The sequence below is a fragment of the Aulonocara sp. 'chitande type north' Nkhata Bay genome, linkage group LG23 (genome assembly GCF_057382095.1).
Source record: "Aulonocara sp. 'chitande type north' Nkhata Bay isolate Kocher_YH1m ecotype deep benthic linkage group LG23, A_spYH_male_GT1.1, whole genome shotgun sequence".
Classification (NCBI taxonomy): Eukaryota; Metazoa; Chordata; class Actinopteri; order Cichliformes; family Cichlidae; genus Aulonocara; species Aulonocara sp. 'chitande type north' Nkhata Bay.
The window spans coordinates 12,830,444-12,856,208 of NC_141365.1; the positions used below are offsets into that span (position 1 = coordinate 12,830,444).

The 25,765-nt window shown below is 45.1% G+C and overlaps 1 protein-coding gene across 3 annotated transcripts; it reads right to left on the reverse strand.

The window, feature by feature from the left end:
• Positions 1 to 821: 821 nt before the first annotated feature.
• Positions 822 to 21,594, reverse strand: rgl1 (ral guanine nucleotide dissociation stimulator-like 1). Of its 3 annotated transcripts, none has more exons than XM_086283236.1 (18): positions 21,099 to 21,594; positions 8,963 to 9,073; positions 7,119 to 7,327; positions 6,947 to 7,021; positions 6,671 to 6,861; positions 6,120 to 6,244; positions 5,790 to 6,005; positions 5,606 to 5,709; positions 5,375 to 5,459; positions 5,152 to 5,241; positions 4,837 to 4,923; positions 4,604 to 4,636; positions 4,397 to 4,518; positions 4,016 to 4,105; positions 3,675 to 3,861; positions 2,650 to 2,895; positions 2,448 to 2,562; positions 822 to 2,203 (listed from the first exon to the last, which is right to left on the reverse strand). In XM_086283236.1, exons 1-18 carry the CDS (start codon positions 21,273 to 21,275, stop codon positions 2,016 to 2,018), a joined length of 2,451 nt encoding a protein of 816 aa, XP_086139362.1. In that variant the 5' UTR covers positions 21,276 to 21,594; the 3' UTR covers positions 822 to 2,015. The 3 variants fall into 3 exon arrangements, with proteins under 3 accessions (XP_086139362.1, XP_086139363.1, XP_086139364.1); XM_086283237.1 differs by lacking the exon at positions 21,099 to 21,594 and adding an exon at positions 11,097 to 11,309; XM_086283238.1 differs by lacking the exon at positions 21,099 to 21,594 and adding an exon at positions 9,972 to 10,792.
• Between the last annotated feature and the right edge of the window lie 4,171 nt (positions 21,595 to 25,765).

Genomic DNA, 25,765 nt, shown 5'->3' on the forward strand with positions numbered 1-25,765 from the left:
CTGTCAAAATGAAACTCCATGAGGGTAGCATAAAACCCCAGCAACACTTCTCACAAACACGTCTTCCCGGTTTATTCTGTAGCTGTCGACCTCAAACTAATCGAGCACAAATTCCCGCTCTAACCTGAATCCTAAACTCTATCCTTAACCCCGAAACAGGCCTTTGAAGGTGAAGTGATGACCCTCAATCACAGGGTCTAACACTACATTGGTCCTCATAAGCACACCCACCCACCCACACATACTTTTAACTGTTCGTTTCATTTTGTATTGCCTCTTACATGGTGACTGCTTTGAAAAAGTAGACTAGTCTCTGCTTTTTAGTTCTTTTCATCATTTCATGTTTGAATTAAAATGAAATTCTTTTATTGGCAGTTGTTAGGCTGTCAGCTGAACGAGTCCTTGAAACAACCAAGCACACCCACCAGCAACTTAACCAGCACATCACACAGGGACAACCTATTAATGTCTGTGATAATGTTTAGAATGTAAAATCTAGTGTTTTTAAAGAAGGGGAATCTCATTTGCTTCTGCCGTGTCCTGTTTTACAGTAAAACCTGTGGATGTCACACGTTCGTGTTTGAATTCCTAAAAAACAAATTGTATAACCAAGGAAGGAAGGTCATGACTGCTGCGTTCAAGTCAGCACAAACGTTTCCCACTCAGCAGAATGAGTTGGGTTCAGTCCAGAGCAGCAATGTCAGTCCTAACAGTGCGGAGCACGTGATCTGCCACTGCACAAGGGTAAAAATACAGACGCGAAGCTTCCTTAGGCCTTACGGATAATAAAGTCATTAAACACGACAGGCAATGAGTCAGAATAGTGATAATAATTTATTTATTCAGAGTCTTTGGCAGTGGAGAACAAACACCGAGGCTGAATTAATGGGAACATTTTCACGTGACGTTCAGTTTTTATCTGCGGTGGAGTGAAAGTGTGAAGGCTTCTGACATGTGTTGAAACAGACAAACAGATGGGCGTTTACGGCGTTAAATGAAATGAAGTATCCCGCCAGATTTATGACACTCTGACACAATTAGCATGTATGTTAGCAATGCTCCAGTCTGGTATACATGTGTGGCTTGAACTGTGTTACAAAAAGCATAGAAAAAGCAACAAAATTACAAAAAAGAAACTCATTTAGTGAAGAGGGAGCAAACTACTTCACGCGGCAGTTTGCACGCTCTCCCATATTCACATCCCATTGGCATCTGCTACCAACTGTCAAGTGCAACTCTGTAGTTCATATAATGAAGGGCAAAGAGGTACAAATACTTTCCATTTCAGTACGATACTCCGCTTTATCCTTTTTGTTCTTGTACAACTCGGGTTTTTTGTAGATCTGAGAGTCTCTCTAGATTAGAAAGAAGCTCAAACACTCTTTACACCCAAAACATTGGGCAGGTAAGGCAATTCAGCATTTGCAGAGGACTTGATAAAACCAAGTACTGGAACCAATCAGAATGCACAAAATGATGCATTCGTCACACAGCTCACAATATGGAGAAGAACACACACACGTAGCTGTCTGACAAGAGAAACCAAAGGCATCACAGCTTCTGTCAATTATTAATATCATTCAGAATACTGTTAGAGGTCCATTCATTCATTCTTTCACTGCTCCATCTTCTGTCTCTGCATTCAGCACTCTTGTATTAGGAGAAAGGTAAAGCTTGAGCTACATGTACGTCACAAGACATAAAGGAGTTCATTCAATATCAGAATACTGTTGGAGGTCAGGAGGTTGGTGCTCCCAATACATGTGCAAAAAATATCTGTTGTAGTAAAGAGTTCAGGCCACTTGGGGTCACTGTTTCACTCTGTCACAGGCATTAGCAGTTTAATCCACATCCAAGGTTCACGTTAAGGCTGGGCGAGGAATGGCACAGTTCGGGATGAGAGGGAAAGTCTGAAAGCCCGGAGGGTTCCACCCTGGATCCCAGAGAGCTCCTCATCCAATTATATGTCCACCCTCCGTCGTGTCTCGCCCTGGGTTAGTGGTGACACGGCAGGGTCACAACGTGACTTTGCTAAGTCTAAGCGAGAGGCTCGAGCGGTGCTGGGTCCGCGGGAGCGTGGAACTACATCGGCTACGCAGCTGCACGGGCCGGCCTGCCGAGCCCCGCACCCGCAGCAGGAAGTCAAAGTTTGCCGACGTGTTCATGGCGTAAAAAACGTTAGCGTTGTCTGGAATCACCAGTTCTGAAAGAAATTAAGAGCAGGATAAGAACCGGGTAAATTTTACAACCAGTGATACCATCTTCACACCAGTACAGAGGGCAGTGTGGTTCACAAAGCCTGAAAACAGCTGATTAGTGGAAAAAATAAATTAAAATTCTGACGTGCAAATCTTAAAGAATTGAGTTTTTATATGACTACTGCTAGCGAGCAATGTTAGCTTACGGTTAGCTTACAGTTCCCAAAGATTTTAAAGTCGATGTTTTACCTCTCTCCTCCGAGATGACCTGCACCAGCTCGTATCCTTCCTCCGGCTCCACCTCCAGGTTGTGCTTTGCCATTGCTCTAGCGATTACAGCTGGGGTCTTATCCTGATTGGTCAGCTGTTTGTGGGACAGATTAGATTAAGTTAGCTTTAACATAAACTGTGAAAATGTAAATCTTTAGCAGAAGCGTCAGTACTTATTCACCAGTATGCTCTTGTACAGATTTCCGTTGCCGTGTTCCAGACTGACTCTTATGATGCAGGCGTCCTGGGCCTGGGTGTTATAGGCGAGAGTCTGACTCGGGGAAGACAGGGGTGTGAGGGAGATGGAGCGTCGGTGCATACAGGAAGGCCCGGGGAAGGAGGGAGATGTAGGAATCACGGAGACGCTGGCTGTGGAGGAGTTTGTGTCCATAGAGTGGAGTGAAGTGCAGGAGGATGATTCTGATAGCTGGGGGTCACGATGAAAAACAACAATTATTTTCATTTTTCATTAAAATTATTATTAAGATTCATTATCATCTGACACAACTCCAACATTTACTTCATTTTGCATCTTGTGTCAAAAGAGTTAAATGTAGCTTATACGCTGGCCGGCCACTTGGCTCATTACACCTATTTAACCGTCCAATCAAAGAGACTTTGACTGTGGCGTGGTTGCAGGTGCCAGACACACTGCTCTCAATATTTCAGAAATATCTGATCTGCTGGGACTTTCCCACACAACCATCATTACAGCCAAGGTCTGCGGAAGAGCATCTCTGAATACACAATAGGTCCATGCTTGTTGTAGCAGATGGGCTACAGCAGCAGAAGACCACACTTGCGCCAATCCTGTCCGCTAAGAACAGGAGACTGAGGCTACAGTTCATACAGGGTCAGAATTGCCCTAATTCGCGCCCTGCGAGGGAACGGGAGAGTCACGGATGCAGCAGCTGTGTGATGAACTGCGCGTTCATATCAACGCGGAACAAAATCTGAATAATGTTTCCAGCACCGTGTTGAATCTGTGCCATGAAGAACTGCACCAGTTCTGAAGGAAAATGCATACTTAATGAAGTGGCCAGTGAATGCTCAAAAATTAGAACATTTGTTAATTCTCATGTGCAACTTTATATGTGTAAAAATGTTAATCCAATAAAAAATTTAAATGGAATTGACTCGTTTTTAATAAAGTTGTGTACTTTTTTTTAGTGCACAGCACTTCCTCCCAGTGGCTTTGTCACCCACCTTGTTTTGCTGGGAGTCGGAGGTGTGAGTCGGGGTGGCGAGTCCCTCGCTGTCCGACGGACTGCCGGAGTCACTGGAGGACACGCTGACCGAGTCCATGCTCTCTCCGGAGCTGCCAGTAGGGGGCGAGCGTGGCGTCTCTCTGACCGGAGAACTGGCCGAATTACTGTCTGTTCCAAGAAAAAGCCTGAACAGAAAATGAAGCGAGCTGTTAGATGATAAAACATTAAAAAGTCCCTGCAGTTTCATTTCCTCATTCTACTCTGGACTTCACTTCAAATTTAAAAACAGCACTCGTCTTTATTAGCTTCGAAAAATGTCTCCTTTCTTAATGCACTTACAAGCTGAGCCTCTTCACCATGCTTTTCCGAGGTTTGGTTAAAGTCGGACTGCTGTCACCGAGACCTTCAATCTCACAAGACAAGGCATAGCTGCAAGAAAGAGTATTAACAGTGAACCTTCAAGCGGATGGTGGTTTCAAGAATAGCAGTGAGACAAAAAAAAGCGCTCAGAGAGCAAAACAACATGTAGAACAGATCAGTAGGAACTAAAGAAATGACAAAATCAGCAGGGAGAGACGATAAGAAAAGACAGAACAAAGCTGCTCTGGTGTATTTGTGGGGGAATGGATCCAGCAGACCATGACTCATGCACTAATTTGCTTATTATCACATGGATAACGGTGCAATGAAAATAAAAAAGGTATTCAGAGTAGAGTGTACCTTTCCTCCTCGCTGAGCTGAGGCTGGCCCTTAAACCAGCGCAGGAAAGCTGGGTCTGCAGTCAGACAGTAGCTGTTACAGGCCGACTGGAGCAGCTTGATCTGAGCGATCACCTCAAACTCCTGCAGAGGCACAAAGAAGGTTGCTCAGAGTAAACACCACGTGAGTAACTGTAATCACGTCAAAGGAGGCAGACTAAAGACTCACCCTGCGTCTCTTCTCAAAGTTGATCAGACCACCCTGCAGAAGACACAAAGAGCACGCCGTCAGAGCCGAGACATCACGCGCCAGCGACCGCTTACGCAAACAGCGTTCGGCGGACAGCTCCACAAACGCACCGACAAAATTCCTCACGCACTTATGGAAACTTAGGCCCATTTCTGACAGATAGACTTTCAAATGTTCAAACACTCGCACACACGATCAGCAGGTGCTCTTACCTCCACTAGGTCAGGCAGGGCCGTATCCAGCATGGTCAGGTCGGTGAGGAAAGTCCCCAGGTACGGTATCGTTCCCTGCATCGCTCCCTGTGGAGGAACGGTTCGATTATTCCGTGGGATGTTGCAGTAAAGTCACATCTTTATTTACACTTTGTTCTCTGCAGATGGCGATGATAATAACAATGGGAGCGTGGCACGTGGAGTAAGCAGAGCTGTGTGGCTTCACGATCTGCACAGGCTAGCAGTTAGTGTAGAGTACACCGCTTTGTTTGGCGTTTGTTTCTAAAGCTCGTTGTCAGCCGGCATTTGTCTTACCATTTCCTTCTGCAGCTGGAGCCTCTTGTGGGTGCGTTTCTGGTGCTCTTTGGCACAGCTCTCGAGACTGGCAAACTTTGACGTGCCTTCCTGTGGGGCAAACAAAAAAATGGCTCCAATTCTGGTTCCAACCATGCGGCGAACAAGCAATTTTGGGATTTCGAGTAACAGATGGTTACTAAGCATTCCTAAACTGGATCAGATATGAAATGAACACACTCACCCTCATCAGTAGCTCTCTGCTGGTCAGGTAGTTGTTATGGTCCGAGAAAATGTCGGAGAGCTCCTCGAATGTCTGCACGCTGTCTCTGCAACAAGCGCAGATTCGCGTCAGCTAACGTGATGTGACATGGCAGGAAAACACGCGTGCAAAACACACCGAAGGATCTGCGAGATCTCGTTACTATCAAAACCAGCTGAGATCATCTGCAGAGACGAGAGTTCGGAGGCTTACTTGTGCACGCAGGCCCACACTCTCTTCAGTCTGTACAGAGGGTTGGACTGAAGTGCCGACACAATGGCTCGCAGAGATGAGAAGTTCTTCCGTATTCTGCACTCCTGTTAAAAGACGATCACAAGTCAGATAACATTCTTACTGATTCCAAGCGTTCGTGAGCGAGTCTGTCTCTTCGGCCGACCTGCGCGATGTCTATCCAGCGCTGGATGACCCGTGCTCTGACGTGAGGCCTGAGCTGTCTGTGCTTCAGCACTGTGTTGACCACGCAGGCCGCGACAGCATTGAACTGCGTAATGGTGGCACGGATGGTGGGAGCGCTGTGCTTGTTGTCCTTCTTGTCCCTCTGAGACCAGACAGAGCCCAGACAATGATGGGGTACGACCTTTTTGAACAGCACCTAAAGCACCACCAAGAAAAGCCCCCCCCAAAGAGTAGGATGTTAGTGAGGCGACGCAGAAGAAACGGGATGTAACCTTTCCCTCCTGTTTCCACATCATTTCCCTCCACTTACCGCATCCATGTAGGTCAGCTGCTCGGCCACCAGGTCGGCGTCAAACGACAGGAAGTCCTCCTGGACCTCAATCTCCGCTTCATCCTCTTCCCCCAGGCTATATGAATGGTTGCTGTGGAAACCAGCTGAAAATAAACAAAACAGGCACAGGAAATAAACGACACATCTAAGATAACGCATCGTTTCTCAGCGTCGGAGGAAGACATTTTAAAGGAGACCTGCTATGCTTTTTCCCATGAATACAGGAGGCAGTGATGTGAGCCGTTCTCAGCGTAAACACTGAATCCTCGTTAAATATGGTCAAAGTTTACAATACTGACGTCAGCATCATCTGCATGATATCACAGAGAGGCAATACTCATAATATGAACTCCACCCCACCCAAGTGCTCTTCAAATCCTCTGTTTGTGAGGGGTAGCCAATCAGAGGGAAGTTAGCTTAAAGGCAGCTTGTGCTGCTTGAAGGCCCAGCACAAGGTAAAGAAGGAATTTTAAAATTGTGAGTCATGCAAAGCTTAAAAAGATAAATAAATAAAAAGAAAATAGCAGTACCATCAGTGTCATCCATGCCGGCCTGAGCCTGCAGCTGTTCCAGCAGACCCTCTGCCTTTCTGAGAGCCTCTGAGCCTGGCAGAACCTTGCGCAGGTAGTCCATCACCCTGTGGAGACAGGGGTAATCTGGAGGCTCCTGGAAGTCTTCGGGACACTGATCGAGCCAGGCACGCAGGATCGAAGCCAAGGTGCTGTGGAGAGAGCCGGGAAACCTTTTAGAGAGGTGGAAATCCAGGTGAGCGGGAACACTGATGCGCACGTCACACTGCAGCTCACTTTCTGATGGCGCCGGTGGTTTCAGAGCTGTGGCATCTGTCAGCGCCTTGCTCGTTTTCTTCCATGCTTCCATATCTGTCACAGAAAATAAGAAGACGACGCGTTTTAAAAATCGCCACAACAAACAGGCAGAGTATTATTTTTCAGTTCGGATCGTGTCATTTCAGCCTACTTGTCGAGCAGCTGCTGCAGTACGGTTTGCGTGCACGCGAAGGCTCTGTAGGTGGAGAGGAAGATGGACGTGTAGGTGAGGTCGTTGTCTCCGAACGCCGTGAGCAAAGTCTCCACCAGTCGCTCCAGCGTTCCAGCACGGATACTTCGGATTTTGCAGGTCTCCAGCTGGCTCACCGTGTGGCCAGGAGGCAGGCGATCCCCTTCCGCCTAAACAAGAAACATGCAAATTATGACAAATTTAAGCAAAAACCACCAGAAACCTATTCTACAGCCGTGGGTAAGTCTACCGCAGGGACACAGTGATTCATAACAAATCCACAAATGTTTCTTTAACTTGTCACCCATCTGCCTTATACATTTTTAAACTGTTGCATTTCTGCAGTTGGCTGGTGCTTGTAATGCATTTAATACATTTAAGTAAAGGGTCGAGAGGAACTCTGAAAGAAATGGAAACAAACAACGAGGGCTCGAAACATCAGGGGGATGAAGGAAACAGTACGGTGACCTATATTTAATTTGGATTTCTCCAGATGTGTCCGACTATTGTGTCTACAGGGAAAACAGAACGGGTGGTTGCAAAACAGCAGGGGAGAGAGAGAAGAGAGAGTAAGGGGTGGCACAAGACCCAGAGAGAGAGAGAGACCTTGGTGAAGTTAGCACGCTACAACAGGAAACGCTCCAATCTGCTTTTAATCACAGCGAAGCCCCTCCTCCACCATCCCTCCAGACAGAGAGGAGGATGGCGGCACAGTCGACTTCTCCCCTCCGATAACAGCACGGAGCACACAAAAAGTCTGATTATTTATCTGTCCGAGGCGATCCACGGCACCGCCACAATGAGCACAACTGCACACACACACACGCACACACACACACACACACACACACACACACACACACACACACACACACACACACACACACACACACACACACACACGCCTCAAACTGTGCAGACTGGAGCTGCTTTTGTTCTCGTACAGCTGACTGTTTATAGTAAATATACTCATCTCATTGGGAGCTCGCTCTTTGTTCTGCACAAAACACCCATGTTGTTTTAATCAGCTCTAATTGGGCTTACACCACTGTCAATACATCCAGGCAGTGTTGGAGGCTCGCAGCAGATATCAGATTCTTCTTTATGCGCCAGCTCTCATCCCTTATGTCAGCCACACAGTTCCAAAGAAGCTAACAAACACAATATCCTGAAGATCCTTTAGCATTTTCTGGGAAAACTCACCAGAGAAACTATGAAACTAAGAGAAACAATGCTCCTAATTGCCCCGTCTGTGCAGTATAATGATGCACTGCATAACATCTTATTACGGATACATAAACAGCTCTGTGGGGGAAACGGCAATGCCTTATATTCACTGAAAAAATGCACAACTGTGGGAAACTATGTCACACCAGCATTCTGCAAAACAGGGGAACGTGCTGGCTTTGTTGGCAGCTCGGAAAGTCAGGAAATCACATGCTTTGGCTAAACGGTCCAGCTCTGGTGAAGCTGTTCGTTTTCAGCAGGCAGCTCAAAGGTGTTGTCTCCACTGGGAGATTTATAGCTCAAACGTTAAAACAATAGGAGCCTCGGTAGAGCACAATGCCCCGAGAGAAGACAATACAGATTAGGTTTGCCATTTTTAAGGTCAGCAGTCTGAACACAGATAACTGGACTGCTTTAAACAAAAAAAGCCATCTGGACACGATAAAATCTAATCCGGACATTGTTTGCTTTAAAAACATTCACTTTTTTCCCTCTACAGCAGCTGAGAGTGCAGAAAGGAGTCTGAACTTTTAACGTTTGAAGGTTTGGAGCTCAGCTCCTCGTCAGGGCCTACTCACCCCCAGCCATCTCGCTCCCTTGTTGGCCGCCTGCTGAATCTGGACCCTCTTCAGCGTCACGTTGTAGACTGCTCCGTCCTCTACTTCCTCCCCCCAGTCCTGCACTGAGCTCTGAAAGAAGATATCGGTGGAAATATTAGAAAGATCGAGACAGACGCGCTGCAGAGCTGACCAACACAAGTCTAACTTCAGTAGTTTAACAAGAAAGGAAAGTGATTTTTGTGTATGAGAAAAGCAGAGGGAACGGAAAAACGCACACACAAACAACTCCAGTGCTTAAAAAACTAAGAAGAAGAAGTGAAGTGCAGTAAAACATCAAGAATGACCAACTCCCCAACCCCCATCCCTGCAGCCTGCCAGGCCTCCCTCCCTCCTCCTCTCTGTCTCTACTCCCTCTTTTATTCCCAATCCATGTCTTTCATGATGTCTTGGTGTCTCTGGAGCTGAAGTCAGAGCTGGACAGCTTTACCCGAGCTCACCCAAGTTGTAGATAAGAGCCAGAATGGGCCAAGTCCAGAATAAACACCTCCACAGTAATATTTACATTGCTTCCCCCCCCCCCCCCCCCCCCCCCTCTATGAACATATGAGTTTGTCGGTTTGTCTGCTTCTACAAGTCGGCGGCGCTTGATTACAAATCAGTGTCGCAACCACACCGAGACTAAAAGGATCCACCGAGTCGAAAGCGCTGCGTCTGCTGCTGGTTGTAAATCAATGACGGCAGCAGAGTGCATAAACAAACAGAGGGAGCAGAGAGGAATCAAAACCCCAAACTGCTGCTCAGATATCGCATCCAGACAGAGGCCGAGGCCGGCTCAGACACCAACACATGGAGACGGAGATGAAAACAGAAGGAGCGGACAGCCATCGAAGGATAAGGTGCCTATAAACATCACACAGGCAAAATCTCAGCCAAGTCCTCACACAAAGGCAACGGACGCCAAGATTACTCGTCCCCATAAAGTCCACACAGACGGGCCGCCGGCAAAGAGATCAAGGGCCAAACTCACCATTAGCAAGTTCAATGGTCAGTCCTGGAGACCAGTGGCGCTCAGCCATTACTCAGCAGTGTTTGGATTCGAACAGAAACACGTGAGGGGCAGATATTCAAAGAAAGCCAAAAACAAAAAGATGTGATTTTAACCGACTCTGACAGATGAAACCAGCCAACGCGCCTGCGTTACTGCAAGTCAGAGGATCTGAAACATGTCTGCACGCCCGTCCCATGCTGCTGTTCTCCATCTTGTCCTATGGTCAGCAACATGTTTCTCTCCCTTTCTCTTTTTTGGCTGCTGCCCGCTGGCTGGCACAGAGACAGATAAATACATCAGTGTATGAGTCATGCAGTCCACACACTCCCAAAACAATAGCGGGAGGTCCCTGTGCTGGCTGGCCGGGCTGCTGAGTTCACAGTCTGCACACACAGACTGCTTTCTGAAAGGTGGACAGATTTTTTTTTTTTTAAAAAAGCTACACTCTCTTTGTGTATCAAGTTTGCTTTTTGTTGTTGTTTTCCCAATGCAAATGCAAATGAAAGCAGCCAGTAACATAAGTGAATAAGTTATCCAAGCATCCAAAAAACAGAGTTCTCAGAGAGCAGGAGGTGAGCTCTTTACACCGCACTACCTGGGATCCTTCAAAAATCTGCACAAACATTACTCTCTCTCTGCAAATAATTCTAATCTGCACATCAGCCCATCAGCTGGTTGGGAAGAATAACGGAGATAAGGAGAGTGGCGCTGATCTGTTCGCCTGGACCCAGCTGCACGGGCTGTGATGGCCCCGGGGCCTCGCCTTTTGCTCCCCCTCTGCTTTTTGCTGTGGAGCCCATAAAAAACCCACGAAGAAGTTTAGATCTACAGCATCAGGTGAGGACATTTCTCAGCATTATCCACTGAACCGAACTCCTCCACGTACAGGTTCGAGCTCACCGCGACATCTTTACGCAGCAGTAAAAACAACCCTCACCACCACCCCCGCCCTCTCCCCCTCACTCAGTTATCCGCTACTTTCCCAAGCCTACAAATACTCACCCCCTTTTCCACTCTAACCCCCCCCCCCCCCCCCCCCCCCCCCACACACACACACTCTGACCACAAACAACAGACACTGCGAGTCTGCGCTTGGATTTTTACCATCTTAGTTTTCCAGGCGAACTTCATAGTGAGCGCTTCTCTCATGATCTGAAGTCAGCATCAGAGATCGACGTTTCTCCCGCACGTACACAAGAAGATGCGCTCCTTTCAAAATAAACTGCGATCCGCAAACGTTCACTGCGCTCTTTTCCAAACTCCAAGCCCTCCTCTGTCAACAGGCGCTCGACTCTCCGCTGAATGAGCAGACTCCTCCTTCCTGCACTCGCAGCAGCCCCATTTAAACTCCTCCCCCGAGCTCTTTCTCCAACTTCCATCAGACTGACATCAGCGCACACGCAGGGCTAGGACTCGAGCGTGCAAAATATTCCACATGCATAAATGTCCTTCCTCCGAAATTCATAAAAACATTGACTCAAAAAACAATAATAACGTGTTTGTAGTATAACCTGGTTATAACCTGTGTTTCATTCATTAATCACCAATAACTCTCATTTGTTTTATAGTCATTTTCATTCATCGCTGTTTGTTTTTTAAAGAAATTATATTTTAGGCTCTACCTTCGTATAGTAAACTTTTTTTTAAAATAAATTTTTAAATTTAATGTATAATTTATGGTGGTGGTGGTGGTGGTGGGGGGGGGGGGGTGTTAAATTAAACTGCCTAATCACTTAAATTTTTCTTTCAATCCTGTTTGTCCTCATTAAGTGAAAATTCATCCAGAATATTCACCAACTCGCGGCTGCTGAGAGAGAACGTGAAGCTTCTCAGGCAGGCAATCCAACTTTATTTATAAAGCACTTTAAAACAGGACCAAGGTGCTCTACAGTAAATAAGTTAAGAACAATAGATAAAACGAAGCAGCAAAAACAAACAAAAAAAACACATAATACATAAAAATTAAAACAGCCCTATATTAGAAAAAACAACAACAACATACAATCAGCTTAAAAAAACAACATCTCACAGGGTGTCAAAGAATAGGCCTGTCTCATCTCTAAAGGCAGATCGCTCCACAGCTTGGGAGCTGCTAAAGCAAAAGCACAATCTCCTCTAAGTTTACGCTCAGTCCTGGACCAGCTGATCAGCTGACCTGAGAGAGCGGGTGGCTGTATAAGGCTGTAGCAGCTCACAGAGATAAGATAGGGCTAGGCCATGGAGGGCTTTAAAAGCAAATAAAAGAATTTTAAAATGAATCCTAAAATGAAGGGGCAGCCAGTGAAGTGAAGCTAAAATAGGGAAATGTGCTCAAACTTTCAAGTGACAGTTAAAAGATGAGCTGCAGCAGTTTGCATCCTCTGTAGATAAGTAAAGTATGAAGCACTGACCCTAATATAAAGCGCATTACAGTAATCCAGCCGACTGCTAACAAAGACCATAAATAATTCACTTAAAGTTTATTTTTTAAACACCTGTTATGGTGGATTTGGGTTTTTTGCGGTTTGTTGCAGTCAGGGTGGATATCCTGTACTCTAACACATTCAGGGTTTTCTTTGGTTGATGATGAAACACACCAGCTTTATGGATACAGTTCACCGGTCCGATTACGAACATAAGCACCACCCATGTGGAGAAAAAGTGAAAACACTTTCCTTTATGCTTTGAATTACCCATGCAAATGGCAATTTTCCCATTTTCATCCTAATTGGAGTCATAATTCTTAGTCAAATGGGACACTTTAATAAGCAAATCATTGCAGGAGAATGGAGAAAGCTATAAAACTACAATTTCCTTTCCATATGGGCAGTTAAAATGAAGATTATTGCTATAATGCATTAACATACAGATGTTGTTTAAGAGGATGAAGTGATGGACTGTAGGCCCTTCTTGTATGAAGCAGCTGCAGCCTCGCAGTCCCTGCGTGGGACAATACAAGGAAGGCTTCAGATGGCGTCACCGCTACTGTGCATTGTCAGTAACCGGAGAGGAGAACAGGCCGAGTGTGTGAGAATGGATAACTCTGTTCCACTGTGTCTACACACGTACTCAAACAGCCCACTTTTGTGAATAAACAGGAGGATGTGAATCGAGTGGCTGCGTTGTGAGGGCTCTTTTGGTGTATTGTAAACAAATATGAAAAAATGAGCCACCTGTGACTCATTTACATGCGCTAAAATGCTAAATTGGTGATCCAATAGTCACAAGGCCTTATCCAGAGGGGACACTGGAAGCCTTATGATGCTAACTGTCTTCTGAAGCAGTGGGAGGTAGATCTGTGGTGGTCCCCTTTTCAAAATTGTGTGTTTTTTGTGTGTAGATGCGTAATCACCCAACCCACCTCCCTGGCTCCCAAACGTCACCCTCTTCGTCACTGGCTCCCACTGTCGTCCACGGTGCACCCCACTCACAGACACACACACAGCACTGCACTGTAGCTCCACCCAGCTTTGCCAGGAGTACAACTGAGTTGGTGGTTCTCCATGTGCGGTAACCGCACAGGATTGGCTTTTCTTCTAGCTGAATCTTCATCGTGCTGCACATCTGGCTGCTGTCCAGTTCCCAGGCCCAGTCTTAGGAACTCTGGGAAGCCCAGAGTGCCAGTGGGAAGGTTGTGACCCCACACGACCTCTAGCTCAGCCCCTTGGGGATTGGAGTGTTGGTCTCACAGTGGGAGTGATGTCATCCCTCAGTGTAAACAAGACGTCTGATGAGCGTGACAGCTGCCGCTCTGTCTGATGGACGAGTCGATGAGCGTGCTCATCTTTCAGTTTGCTTCCATTGGGCCCATTAAAGTCTGCTCTGAGCTCTAAAGTAGATTTAGACTGCAGATTTCAGTAAATTCAGAGCTGCTTCTGGTTTCAGTCAATCCCAGCTCTGAAGGACAAATCCAAGAGGAAACAGCCTGACATTTGGGAAAATCCACCTTCTGTAAGAAGGTACACCAGATTCGAGCCAGCAGGTCAGCTGACTTTAAAGAATGAAATGAAGCTTATCACACTTTCAATTAATTCATGAACCACAGACTGTAAATAAAAGATGAACTTCCAGGACTGAAAGTAGAGCTGCAATCTTTAGAAAGGCCAGCAGGGGGCGACTCATCTGTCTGCAAAAAAGAAGTCCAACTGTAGAAGCAAAACAATCAAACACTGAGCTGACCCGTGATCTCAGTAAACTCTGTCCTGATTGGTTTATGGTCTTGGTCAGCTGCTGGGTTGAAATATTATTAATTTGTGTCCATTTTGTAAATTATGGTCCAGAAAAGAGTCAATCATGTGAAGTATGTCTCAGAGTAGATCAAACCAGACCGTTTGTTTTATATGTTATAATATTAGGAAAATATAGTTGGATGAAACAAAGGTTCTTTTAATCGTGCACAGCGGTGCATCTTATTTGCTTCATTCATTATTAAATATAGTAAATCAGAATTAAATTCTGTGGAGGAGAGGTGCAATACTGTAACACAATGCTACAGGGTAAATACGTCTTTATACACTGTATAAAAAAAATGTTTTTCCATCCTTGCATGTATACGCGTGCACAGCTCCGTAAATCGAACTCAGCTTCATGCATCTCTCTAGAAAGCCAAAGTTTATCATGTTTCTCTGTCTGAACACTGCACACTAAACTCCGACACAGTCGTCCAGGCAAATCCTCATTCCAAGTTTTCCGCTCTGTTGAAAAACTAATGACGTAATTACACTTAGGAAAGCCCTTGACAAGGGAAGGCCATTTTTTGAATGATGGATTACAGCCATTATTGGGCTTCCCGAGTACTCTCTTCCCTTTGTTCCTTGGTCAGAATAGCTACAGCAGAGACAGAGAGGGGACAAAAACAGGAGGAGCACCGCTTGCACTGTTATTACACCACAGCAGGGAAAAAACGCACATTCCAGGAAATCTCCCGCTTCCTGCCTCCAGCCTCTCGACTCCACCGAGGCTGGTGTCCTCATACCTGACTGGCTGTGGAGCCACTCTGTCCTGGAGAATGGTCATAAAGGAAAGGAAAGGAGAGGAAAGGAAAGGATAGGAAAGGAGACGGGAGGTGATTTAGTACTTAACATGAACAGATTACGTGAGAGACTCACGTCAGCTAGGAATGTCAGCACAGAAAAAACAGAAACCGCTAACACACAGGGGACAAAATTAGGAGGGTCTTGGGTGGCATGTGCAACGTCTCTGTGTTTACACGTTAGATAAGAAGGTCACGTATCAGAGAAAGTGTAGTACACTTTGGAGATTAACTTGAAATGGCACTATCTGTGCTGTGAGAGGGAGAGACCGAGGCAGGCGGGGGAAGAGTTCACGGCACAGTCAGAAACCGAGAAGATCCACACTTGTGGAAAGACAGGCGCGATACAGCTGGACCAGCTCATGCTGGCATGCAGAGAGAAAGTCATTCCGTCATGTAGGCCGGAAAGAGACGTCCCTCTCTTTCTCCCGCGTAAACAGCAGACAGGAGATTCATCGCAGTGAGAGGAGTATCAGCTGTGATCCTGCCGTGGAAAGTCTCTGCGTCAAGTCCAAAAATTTGGGAGGATCTTTCCCGGTACTGCATCGGAACCAGATGTTGCTCAGAATGTCGTCCATTTCTCTTTTGCGCGCACAGTCACTTAATCACACTTGCCTTTCACTGTGTGTTTGTGTGTGGTTGGTGGGTTTGTGTTTGTGTTTGTGTTTCCAAAGCATGCTTCCCAGCAGAGGGCAGAGTTCATAAACTGCTGTGTTTATCCAGAGTCAGCAGAGGCTCAAGTCACCCCGGGGCAGAGGGAAAAAAACAAGAGGGCTGGATTTATGGGTCAGGATGATCTGCTATAACTTCATAAAAAGCTGAAATGACAGAATCAAAGCAGCTTAAATGGGTCGTTTAGGAGCAATGAAGCAGTGGCAATGCCCCCAGTCAGCACATGTGTTCATGTGACGGGGTTTTAATGATGTGGCACATCAGCAGGAGATGGTCAGGGAATCCAGCAAAAACAATAGATAATAGGCATAAAGACTGTCAGGTCATCTCTCATGAAAACACACAGCTGCACGCAGCTTTTCTTCTGTTTCTCCCTCACTCAGCTCAGCCTTTGTTCAGGCGGCCACATTAAACGCTCCTCTCCTCGCTCCTTCCCACTCTCCCCTCCTCTGATGTCACGTCTCTGCTCCCCTCAGATCTATTGTCCCGGCTGTTGTTGAGCTAGCTCTCTCTTTCTCTCTCTGCCTCTGGACGGGTGACATCATTAGTTTCCAGTAAAGTCCAGAGCTGCAGACAAGAGACCCCCCACACCTCCTCCTCCACCTCCTCCTCCACACTTCACATACAAACCAAACTAATACAGCTTTCAGCTAAAACTGTTTTTCAGTCCAGGCTTGTTATCATCAAAGCTACCAAATAATGTTTAACGAATGCAAAATTTGGGGGCACATGGTTTTTCTCAGCCTGCATACGGGCTCAGTTGGACCGTTACACAGAAGCTGGATAATCCGATTTCTGGTGACTCAGATACCACGATGCTTGCTAAGGTGATTTCAGGTGTCTCTGTGTTTAAAAGAGTAAGAGAAGTCATGGTAAACCCTCCCCTCTGTAGCCCCCAACTGTGACCACCCCCTCCCAGATCTAAGCCCTGCTAAGCCCTGAATGAATCGGTCTGGACTGGCTTGGTTGGGCTGTCTGACCCTCTGCTAATGAGAGCAGGACCATCTGTTGCTCAGCCAATAATACATGCGACTCTGAAAGCATCACGTGTGCAAAACAAAGCAACACAAACACACCAAAGTGCAGCAGCCAACAAACCAAAACGACAGCAGCGTGCTGTTTCCACTTGTTTTTTATGCACTTCCCCGTAGCAACAAAAACACACTCCTTGCATTTCATTTCTGCTGCTCAGATTAATTCTGAGCATTATTATGCACATCCACGGGTTTTTTCATAGGAAATGAAACTGCAGGAGATGCACAAAAAGCAAACATTAGCTGCTCCGAGGCACAGAAACGGCGCATTCACGTCACCGGTGATACTATACCATTGACCGAAATGTAGCAATATGTTTACTCTGCCAGAGAGCGAACACTGTGAAAACCATGGTTCCTTAGCATATAGTTTTCATGTTATTTATTATCCACTGTAAGGTCAGCACAGTTATTGCAGTCAGTAATCTGCTGGTATAAAATCTGTGAGTGCTGGCCAATCATATTAGAGCTGGAAACCAACAAGCCCCAGCTTTACTAAAACTGGGCACACACACACACACACAATGCCAGCTTGATCCCAGTCACGGGTCCTGCTAATGCTGCATGTCCTGCCTGAGCGGGAAAAGGAGTAGAGAATTTTGTGTGTGTTTAACACACACACACACACACACACACACCGCTCACACACACACACACACACACACACACACACACCGCTCACACACACACACACACCGCTCACACACACACACACACACACACACACACACACACACACACACACACACACACACCGCTGCCAAAGCATTGAAAACAAACTAAATGAAAGCCGGTGCTGCCTCATATTAACCCACTTTTAGCACAGCAGTCAGCACCATACACCCTTACAGCTACCATATGGTGTGATGAGTTTCTGCCCCAGTTGAGCAGGCTGCTCCTGGGGTGTTGTTGCCCTGGGATGGACATTTGGGTGACAGAAGCAATGCCTTTAGTATTGACTTTTCACACGAGTCCTATTATGTGACTTAATTAGGTCGAAGTTAACAATACGGACCTCTACAGAGCTGCAGGCGACTAGACAACTTGACTCGCAGCACGTGTAAACAACATTCGTCGTGGCTGACTGACTGAAAACGGCGGCCGAGGTCCGCATTTAGGAGAAAAGAGAAGTCAGTGTAGTGTCAGAAAGTTACTGAACTGTGCTGCTGAAGAGGATATGGTCCTGTTTTTGTGTAAATTCAGAAAGAAAGAGGTCAAAAGGCATAAAAACTAGTTTCATCCGGACGAACAAATCACCTAAATGTCGAAATCATTGTCAAGTCATCAAAACAAATGACAAGTAAGAGGCAGAACTGGAAGACTGGAAATACTGAGACGTCACGGAGCATCAGCACTAAACGTGCACTTCTCTCTCCAAAGAAGTCGAGAAAGAGGAAGCAGGAGCGCTAACTCAGCTTTCTGCCTTTCTTTCAATGGAAAACACAGCATCATCAAAACTGCCTGCTCTTGTTTTTCCTGTATAAAGTCACTTCTGTGTTTCCAGCTTATGGCCAGCTGAGGTTATTGAACTGCCCTGCAGGTTACTGTAAGCCATCCGCTGATATTCCCAGTGCCGGAGCTCTTATTGATGGGCCTGCTGCTTAATTAAACTGCCTAATCAGTGAGTAAGAGGAGGGTGCAAAGGACACTACAGACCACAAAATGAAGACAACATTTCTATCGAGTCCTTCATTCCTACTTGCCACTAACCCTCCAATGTTGAATTTTATGTAACAAAAAACATGCATTTTATTATCGAGTTCATTTTTTTATGTGCACATTCCAGTCGTAAGTTTAACTGTCAGTGAACCTTTGATACTGACTGCCTCCTCAGCACTCCTCCCTCATCTCTGACTTGAACTGTGGACCTGACAGCTGTCTGCAACAGGCTGAGTACTGCAGTCACTAACTTTATGACTGATATGGTTTCATAACCATGTGTAACTGGGTACAAAGCAAACTAAGAATAGAAGCACTCGGTGCAGGTTATCCTACATGACTAAAAGGAATTTCTTGGAGTTGCTGCAAGTAGCTGCACCACAAATACTTTTCTTTACCTTACATAATTTTATGGAAAGACTATTCCAAGCATGTGGACAATCGCAGCTCTGTAAAAACAGTCAAACAGATAAGCATCTGACAGCAGAGCCGATGTATGTAACCTGAGCATTCAGAGGAGGTCTGTGGGCTAACCTCCAGCATCCTTACCCCTTCAAACAATCGCAGGAAACAGCGCTGTGTGATGGGGCAACATGACAGCCAGGATGTCAGACAAGCACTGAGGAGGATGGTCTTCAGGCACCACTGTGTCACACTCGTCTCCTCTGAATGTGAATTATAACTACAAATACATCACTGCACTGTGTTAGATGCTCAGTTTACCAATAAAAGAGCAATCACAGTGAATCCAGCAGAACCGTGTGTTTCCCTCCTCGTGTTCTTTTTCCTTTGCAAAACCTAAACCTGCAGAACCAACGCTGCACACACTCAAATTGAATTTGAGTGTGTAGCAGCTAATGCAGCCTCCCATAGACATGTGGACTTGCTCAAGAGAAGAAGAAAGAGAACGCTGCGCTAATTTTAAAAGAACGACGTTACCCACCCCTGTACAATTCTGGGCCCACACACAATTAGCATCCTTCTCCGCTAAGCATGGCAGAGATTCCTGCGAACTGAGTCAGCTGACTTCCTGCCTGCTCTCTGCACACACGAATGGAATAAAAGAAATCATATGGCTCTTTTTACACTTTCCAAATCTTATCGGACTAAATAGAAGAAATCATGATAGCAAAAAGAGTAATTTCATACAGTTTGTTTACACTCGCAAAAATGTTTCCACGAATTTCTTCTCCAGTGACTGTGATGGGTTTTGAATTGCTCATTGGATCAGTTTCCAGCACTTGTTGAATGCTGTAGCAACAAATGTTTGGCCCCTCCACCACTCAGTGATCTTCCTAGCAGCTTAGATTGAACTCTTGTGTACTTTTTTTTTCATAAACTCTTAAACAGGCAGGAAACAGACAGAAACCCTCTGAGGAGTCAGCATCTGATGTGCTTACATAGCATCCTCGGGTTCTCAGACTGAGCCTCACAGTCCCGACATTCACTTTTAAATTTGTAGGTGTCATCGCGGTGGCTTTGTCGATCTTTAATATACTGTTTCTGTTCTTACACCCAGATTTTTTTCAGTTGTCAGAGTTTTCGTTTTCAAACGTCTGCACATCTCTCTGCTTTTCAAAGTTTTCACTGCTCGTGCTTTATCCTCATGGAGTTATTAAGTTTCAGTTATTTTGCAATAAATGTATTTTAGGTTAAAAAATCCGGCTTCTGGGAGATTTTATTCTTTCTTCCTCTTATTGTTTTTATTAAAGGACGTTTCATCGGGTTGGTTTTCAGACCTCAGTTTCTCTCCTCTACAAGCCAATAAGTGCCTATGCGCTGTCTGAAAACACCAAACATACTTTCACTTCAGCATTAATACCACAAGTAAGTGTGTGCATCAAAAAAAATAGCCACAGCTTAGCTGGAATAAGCCGCTGCTAATTTTCTGGCAGTCACGCTGTTTTGGGAAATGAGAAACACCAAAGATGAATAAAAATAGAGCTGAATAGAAGAATAAATTTAACAAAAGCAAAATCCAACACATTATGGCTCCTGTTAACTTAACATTTAGCAAGACACACTCACAGAACGACCAGTAAGGGGTCGTTCGAATGAATGAGAATTACTGCGTTTCATAAGAGGTCAGCCGGACACCCGTCTGTGTCACCAAAGGTTACCGTCGTGTTTGCGTTATTTCACTATGAGCTGTCAGATTATTGCATAAAACTTACTCAAGTAGAGGCCAAATAGAGGAATCATATGACAGACGGCAAAACATTAACCAAGCGATTTCTTGGATTAATATATGGAGAAAATTAAAGGTGTGTTTCATGTGGTTTTTGTTGTGTAGACAGCTGGATGCAGGATGTGTACATGTTAGCTGTCCCTGTGTAACATCTGCAGATTTTCCTTCCCTATGCTTCTCCTCAACTTTCTCAAGATCACCATCCGACAAACAGAAGTGGCAAACATCACCTGTATCTTTGCTCCTCAGTGCGTATCTTTAATGTTTATAATTCCAAGCTTCTTTTCTCAGTGTCGTTTTTTTCTCTCTTCTCTGGCTCCCAAACTTTTCCATTTACATTTCCAAAAACTCAGCATTTGACAGCACGTACACACACACATACTTCAGCACCTCACACATTCCCAAACAACAGAAGGCCTTCATACGAAGGCCAGCAGCTGCCAGATTGTTTAAGGAGACTGGAAATGTCTGTGCTTCCCAGAAATACAAATAGATTTCGTGCAAACAAAAGAGTTGATAGATATGATTATTCTCTGACTGACCCAGTGTCGCGGGCTGCTCTCCGGGGAGCGAGGCTGGTACCTCTGCAGGGCAACCCCTCCCTCCCCCTCCAGTAGTAAGGTGCAGTCCAGGTCGGGGTAGTGGTGATGGTAGGAGCCTGTAGGCCAGGGTAGGAAGGTGGCCAGAGGGTAGTGAGAGATCATGCTGATCGCCTGCATCAGCGACAGGGGTGACGAGGATAGCAGATCATACTCTAGCTTGGACGGCAGGGTGGATGGAAACGTCTGCGTCTGCAGCCTTTACGAACTGTGACGAGGTAAAGGGTTTCCTTCAGGATGATCTTATGTCAGATTTGCCCTCCTCTCTTCTCAGTAAGGTTGCAAACTGGTCTTGGCTTCAGCTCAGAGGTGTGACTGATGAGAAATGCCCACTCAAGTTGTCCACCTCAGTCTTCTCCCTTCCTGTTTCTTCTGTTTTTTTCCTCCCCTCTCAGCGCTCAAGGAACTCCGTTTGCCAACAGCTCTCAGCCACATGAGTGATTAAAGTCTATTGTCTCTCTCTCTCTTTCTTTCCTTGCCCCTTACATTCATCAGAGCTAAAAGGGGAGGAGTTATGACCTAGTGGCCCTGCCCCCCTCCTACGAAAACTACACACTAAAAGCAGAAAAGGACAGTGAAGATAGAGACTTAAAGTGTGTCTAACATATTGGTCCTGAGGACTCTCCAAAGGTTCCTCAATAAATCCTCAGAGTTTTGAGAAATGACCGTGTTTTAATCTAAGCTTAAAATCTTCCTTTCTTAATGTTCTCGTCTTTGGGTTATAAAAGTCCTTAAAGTCTAATAAAATGTTACAGCTGAAGTGTGAACAACCTCATGAAGTTACTGATTTAACTCTCCGATAAGCAGCGCAGCTTGTTGGCATTCGTGACAGCGGGGTCAAAGGTCAAACCATAATAAATGTGTAACAATGATGGCCAGAGGGAGAGAGAGAGCGCTTGTGTGTGTGTGTGTGTGGGAAGGGAATAAGAAGCAGTCATGTGTAAAACACAGAGAGGAGGATTATCTGGGACCAGGCAGTGCTCTCTCTCACACACACACACACACACACACACACACACACACACACACACACACACACACACACACACACACACACACACACACACACTGTAGCCTGAGCAGTTAATACTGAACAAGGTGTGATGAAAGCTGCTTTCTACAGTAGCGAGGTGCACTATGAAGTCAGACATCGCATCCGTTTTCTCGAGTAAATAAACAACCATCAGAAAAACACAAGCATCCGGTCACACACACACAGACACACACACACAGGTCTGAAACAGAACTTTAAAGTAAAAGATTTTCATTTACTCGAGAGTTGTATTCTTTTATTTTTTAATCTGGCTGGTTTGATGTATTTGAGATTGAAGACTGGCGGCTTTCTTCGCTTTCTGTTGCCGTTCGTCATTTCTTTTAGATTAAAAATGCTACTCAAAAATCACTTGATAAGCCAAGAAAATACAAATGATTACAGAAGTTAAACCAGGACCGTCTGCGTCGGGGTTGCTCAAAGATCCAGCGGACACGCTTCCCTCCAAACCGTTCAGAGTGCATCGTTTAAATATTGTGGTTTGACTCAGACAGATAAAACAGAAAAGCCTCTCTCGTTTTCTTTCCCATAATCATTTTCATCGAATGGGACTTTTTGAAACACATGAAGCTATCGTATTTACAGGATCTCCTCGAAAAGCTGACACGGTCCCTGTGGTTTTTACATTAGTGTTTCATAATTTGAGAAGAGACCAACTGAATTAAATCCTGCTAAACTAATGAAACTAGATCAAATAAACCATTCTAAACTTAATTAGACTAAATTAAAGTGAACTAAACTAAATAAAGTTAAAAACACACACATTACAAACTGCTTCCTTACTAATTGTGGGTGTTTGGGTCTCCTCTTGGTCTCAAATTGAGGATTAACTACTCTAAACCAATTAAAATGAACTAAACTAAAAATAAAAAGTCTTCAGAAACTAAACAAATTGAACAGATTGAGAACGACTGCACTAAACTAAACTAGGATCCAACTAAAATAAACCATGCCAAACAAAATAAACTGAACTTAACTAAACTCGACTTAACTGCCATCCAGGTCGAACGTGGTTTCCTGCTGTTTATGTTAGTGCTTTAATTTTTAATTGCTGATATGACCACTTCTGGATTTCATATGTGAGGTGTTTCTTTGTTTACCCTCTGTGTGTGCGTGCGTGTGTGTGAGCACTTTTACTAAATTGTCTTTAATCGGTGCAGCAGCGCTCCAGCATCAGAAAACCTCCCCTGAAACTCGAGCTCGCTGCGGCCGTGACTCAGACCTACTCTCTGACTCAGCGTGACAAAATTCCTTTGAATCCATTGCGCACACACAGAAATGCAGTCAGGCTCCTCCTAAAATATGCTTATATTTAGCACTGATTCATGATTGCAGCTCATGCATGGAAACAGCACTGAAATGCCTGCCTAATCAAACCGGATGAACCCAGCTCCAATGGAGTGTCTGAAGAGGGAGGATAAACAAGGTCATGACTGCCAGTGCCTTCTGGGAACGAATGGACAGGAAGAGTGAGCAAACATGCGGCCACTCTTCTCGCTGTCTGGACGGACTTCCAGTGAACTGGAAGTTACTTCACTTCAGCCCAAATTGCTCTTTTTTATCTCTCATTGAACCCACCCACATTTGGTCTTTCTGTGTAACATGTTGTTCTTGACATTTTCTTATTTCTTCTTCCCACTGCTTCAGTCTGAGTGTGCTGACACAGTCGCAGCGTGGCCAGCGCTGGGAAACCAAACCTCTGTGCACACACTACACATTCGAGCTCTGCTCAGCTTGGGTCAATACAAACAAAATCTCTCTCCCCCTCATTTTCTCTCTCACAGAGCCTCAAACAATGGCACACAAAACAAGACGAACACAATAGTAAATGCTCTGTAAATAAGTAGGAATGAGATAAAGACAGTGGAAGAAGAAGAAAAGTATACTTTGTCCTGCAATGAAGCTCCTCACTGAAACGTTCCCCTTCTCTCTGGGGTTCATTCGCTGTCCGTGTGCAGCAAGATCTCCGTCTAAATAAATAAATAAATCTGGGTAAATTCCCAGATGATTAAACATGCAACTATTTTGCTGGCAATAACTGAAATGAGTAAAGAAAATCAACAACCTATTCATGCAAGATAATTCATAATTTTATTGGGGGGGGGGGGGGGGGGGGGGTTATATTGGCTGGGTCTGATTATTGGGGGGGGGCATAACCCCCCTAACCCCCCTGGAAATTACACCCCTGATGTGCAGGCTCTTTCAGTGGACATCAGTACATGTAACTGTCAAATGTTATAAGAGTAAATGTACTTCAGTGAAAACCCACAACATCAACTCGAACATGACAAATGAACATCTGTGACATATCTTACACATCCCTTTATTAAATAAATATATATATATATATATATCCTCTGAAATGATCGAACGTTGCACATCTCCACACTGCCCTCTGCTGGCTGCCAGTGGACACCACAAATACAGAGAGGATTTTCTTATCTTTTTGCACAACAGACTGTTTATATTAAGATTCTCTTTGTCTCTGCTATGCTGTTGTAGAGTTGGCCTTTTCTCCCTTGCCTCATGCGCACTTGCTCTTGCTCACTGAGTGGCTGTCTGAGGAGCTCTTGTTGACATTGAACAGTTACTTATTATCAGTATGAGGAAGAGAACAGGAGGAGATAACGGGCACTGTCTCCCAATCACTGACCGGGAGAAAAGGAAAAACTAAAGAGAAGCAGGAGGCCGTGTTTTGAGAACAATGCTTTCTTTTTCCACATCCTTCTCTTTTCTTGTGAGTGTGAGTTGAATGTATTGTGCGCATGCATAAAAGCCCGCATGCATGTGAGTGTTTTACGACAGCACTTGTTGGTCACTGCGTCTTCACTGTTCAGCACAGCAACACTGACTCATTTATTCGTTTACGCAACAATTTCACTTCGTTATTCAAAGAGTCGCCAAATACTGTAATCCGTGTCAGGAACACTGACAGATCACCAGCTGTTTCCTGTGACGACTTAGACTCCCACACTGATATGAGCTGCAAAGCATGCAAGGTCATAGATGATCAGTGAACAGGTGACAACTACCACACTTATCCTGGATGTGCTTTAAATCAGCCTCATCCCCAAAGTGAAAAACAGCCCACTAATATGATCTAATTCTGAAAATTATCAATAAAAAGTTGTGACGATCCTGTTTTCTGTCTCTTTGGCTCTCTGATGTTTTTTAGCTGATGATAGGTTCGTCATCATCTTTTGTGTTCCCATTCTGTCCCTCCAACCTCTGTCTTTGTGTCAGGTTCATATGTCGTATGTTAGAGTTAGTCATTTCCTGTTTTATTTTGATAGTCTTTCACTCCATGTCCATTATGTTCAGTTTTGCTTTGTGTGCCTCATTAGTCTGTGATTAGTTTGAGCTGTGTTTGTCCGCCTGCGTGCATACATACTAGCTCACTCTTTTGTGTTATCCCTTGAGTGCTTCAGGTCCGATTGCTGCCTGCCACACAGCCCACTTTGACACATTTCCTGCTGTTTGGTTCAGTGAGAACCAAACGGTAGCAGCTCAGTATATTCAAGAAAAGTGAAAACAGAGCCTCATAATGAGGAAGAAAGCT

Excerpts from the sequence above, each read along its gene's own strand:
- rgl1 (XM_086283236.1), bottom strand. The coding sequence starts at position 21,275 with ATGCAGGCGATCAGCATGATCTCTCACTACCCTCTGGCCACCTTCCTA. Across the intron at positions 7,328-8,962 it reads AGGGAGCGAGATGGCTGGGG|GCGGAAGGGGATCGCCTGCC; the intron begins GTGAGTAGGCCC and ends TTTCTTGTTTAG. Across the intron at positions 7,022-7,118 it reads CTGCAGCAGCTGCTCGACAA|ATATGGAAGCATGGAAGAAA; the intron begins GTAGGCTGAAAT and ends TTTCTGTGACAG.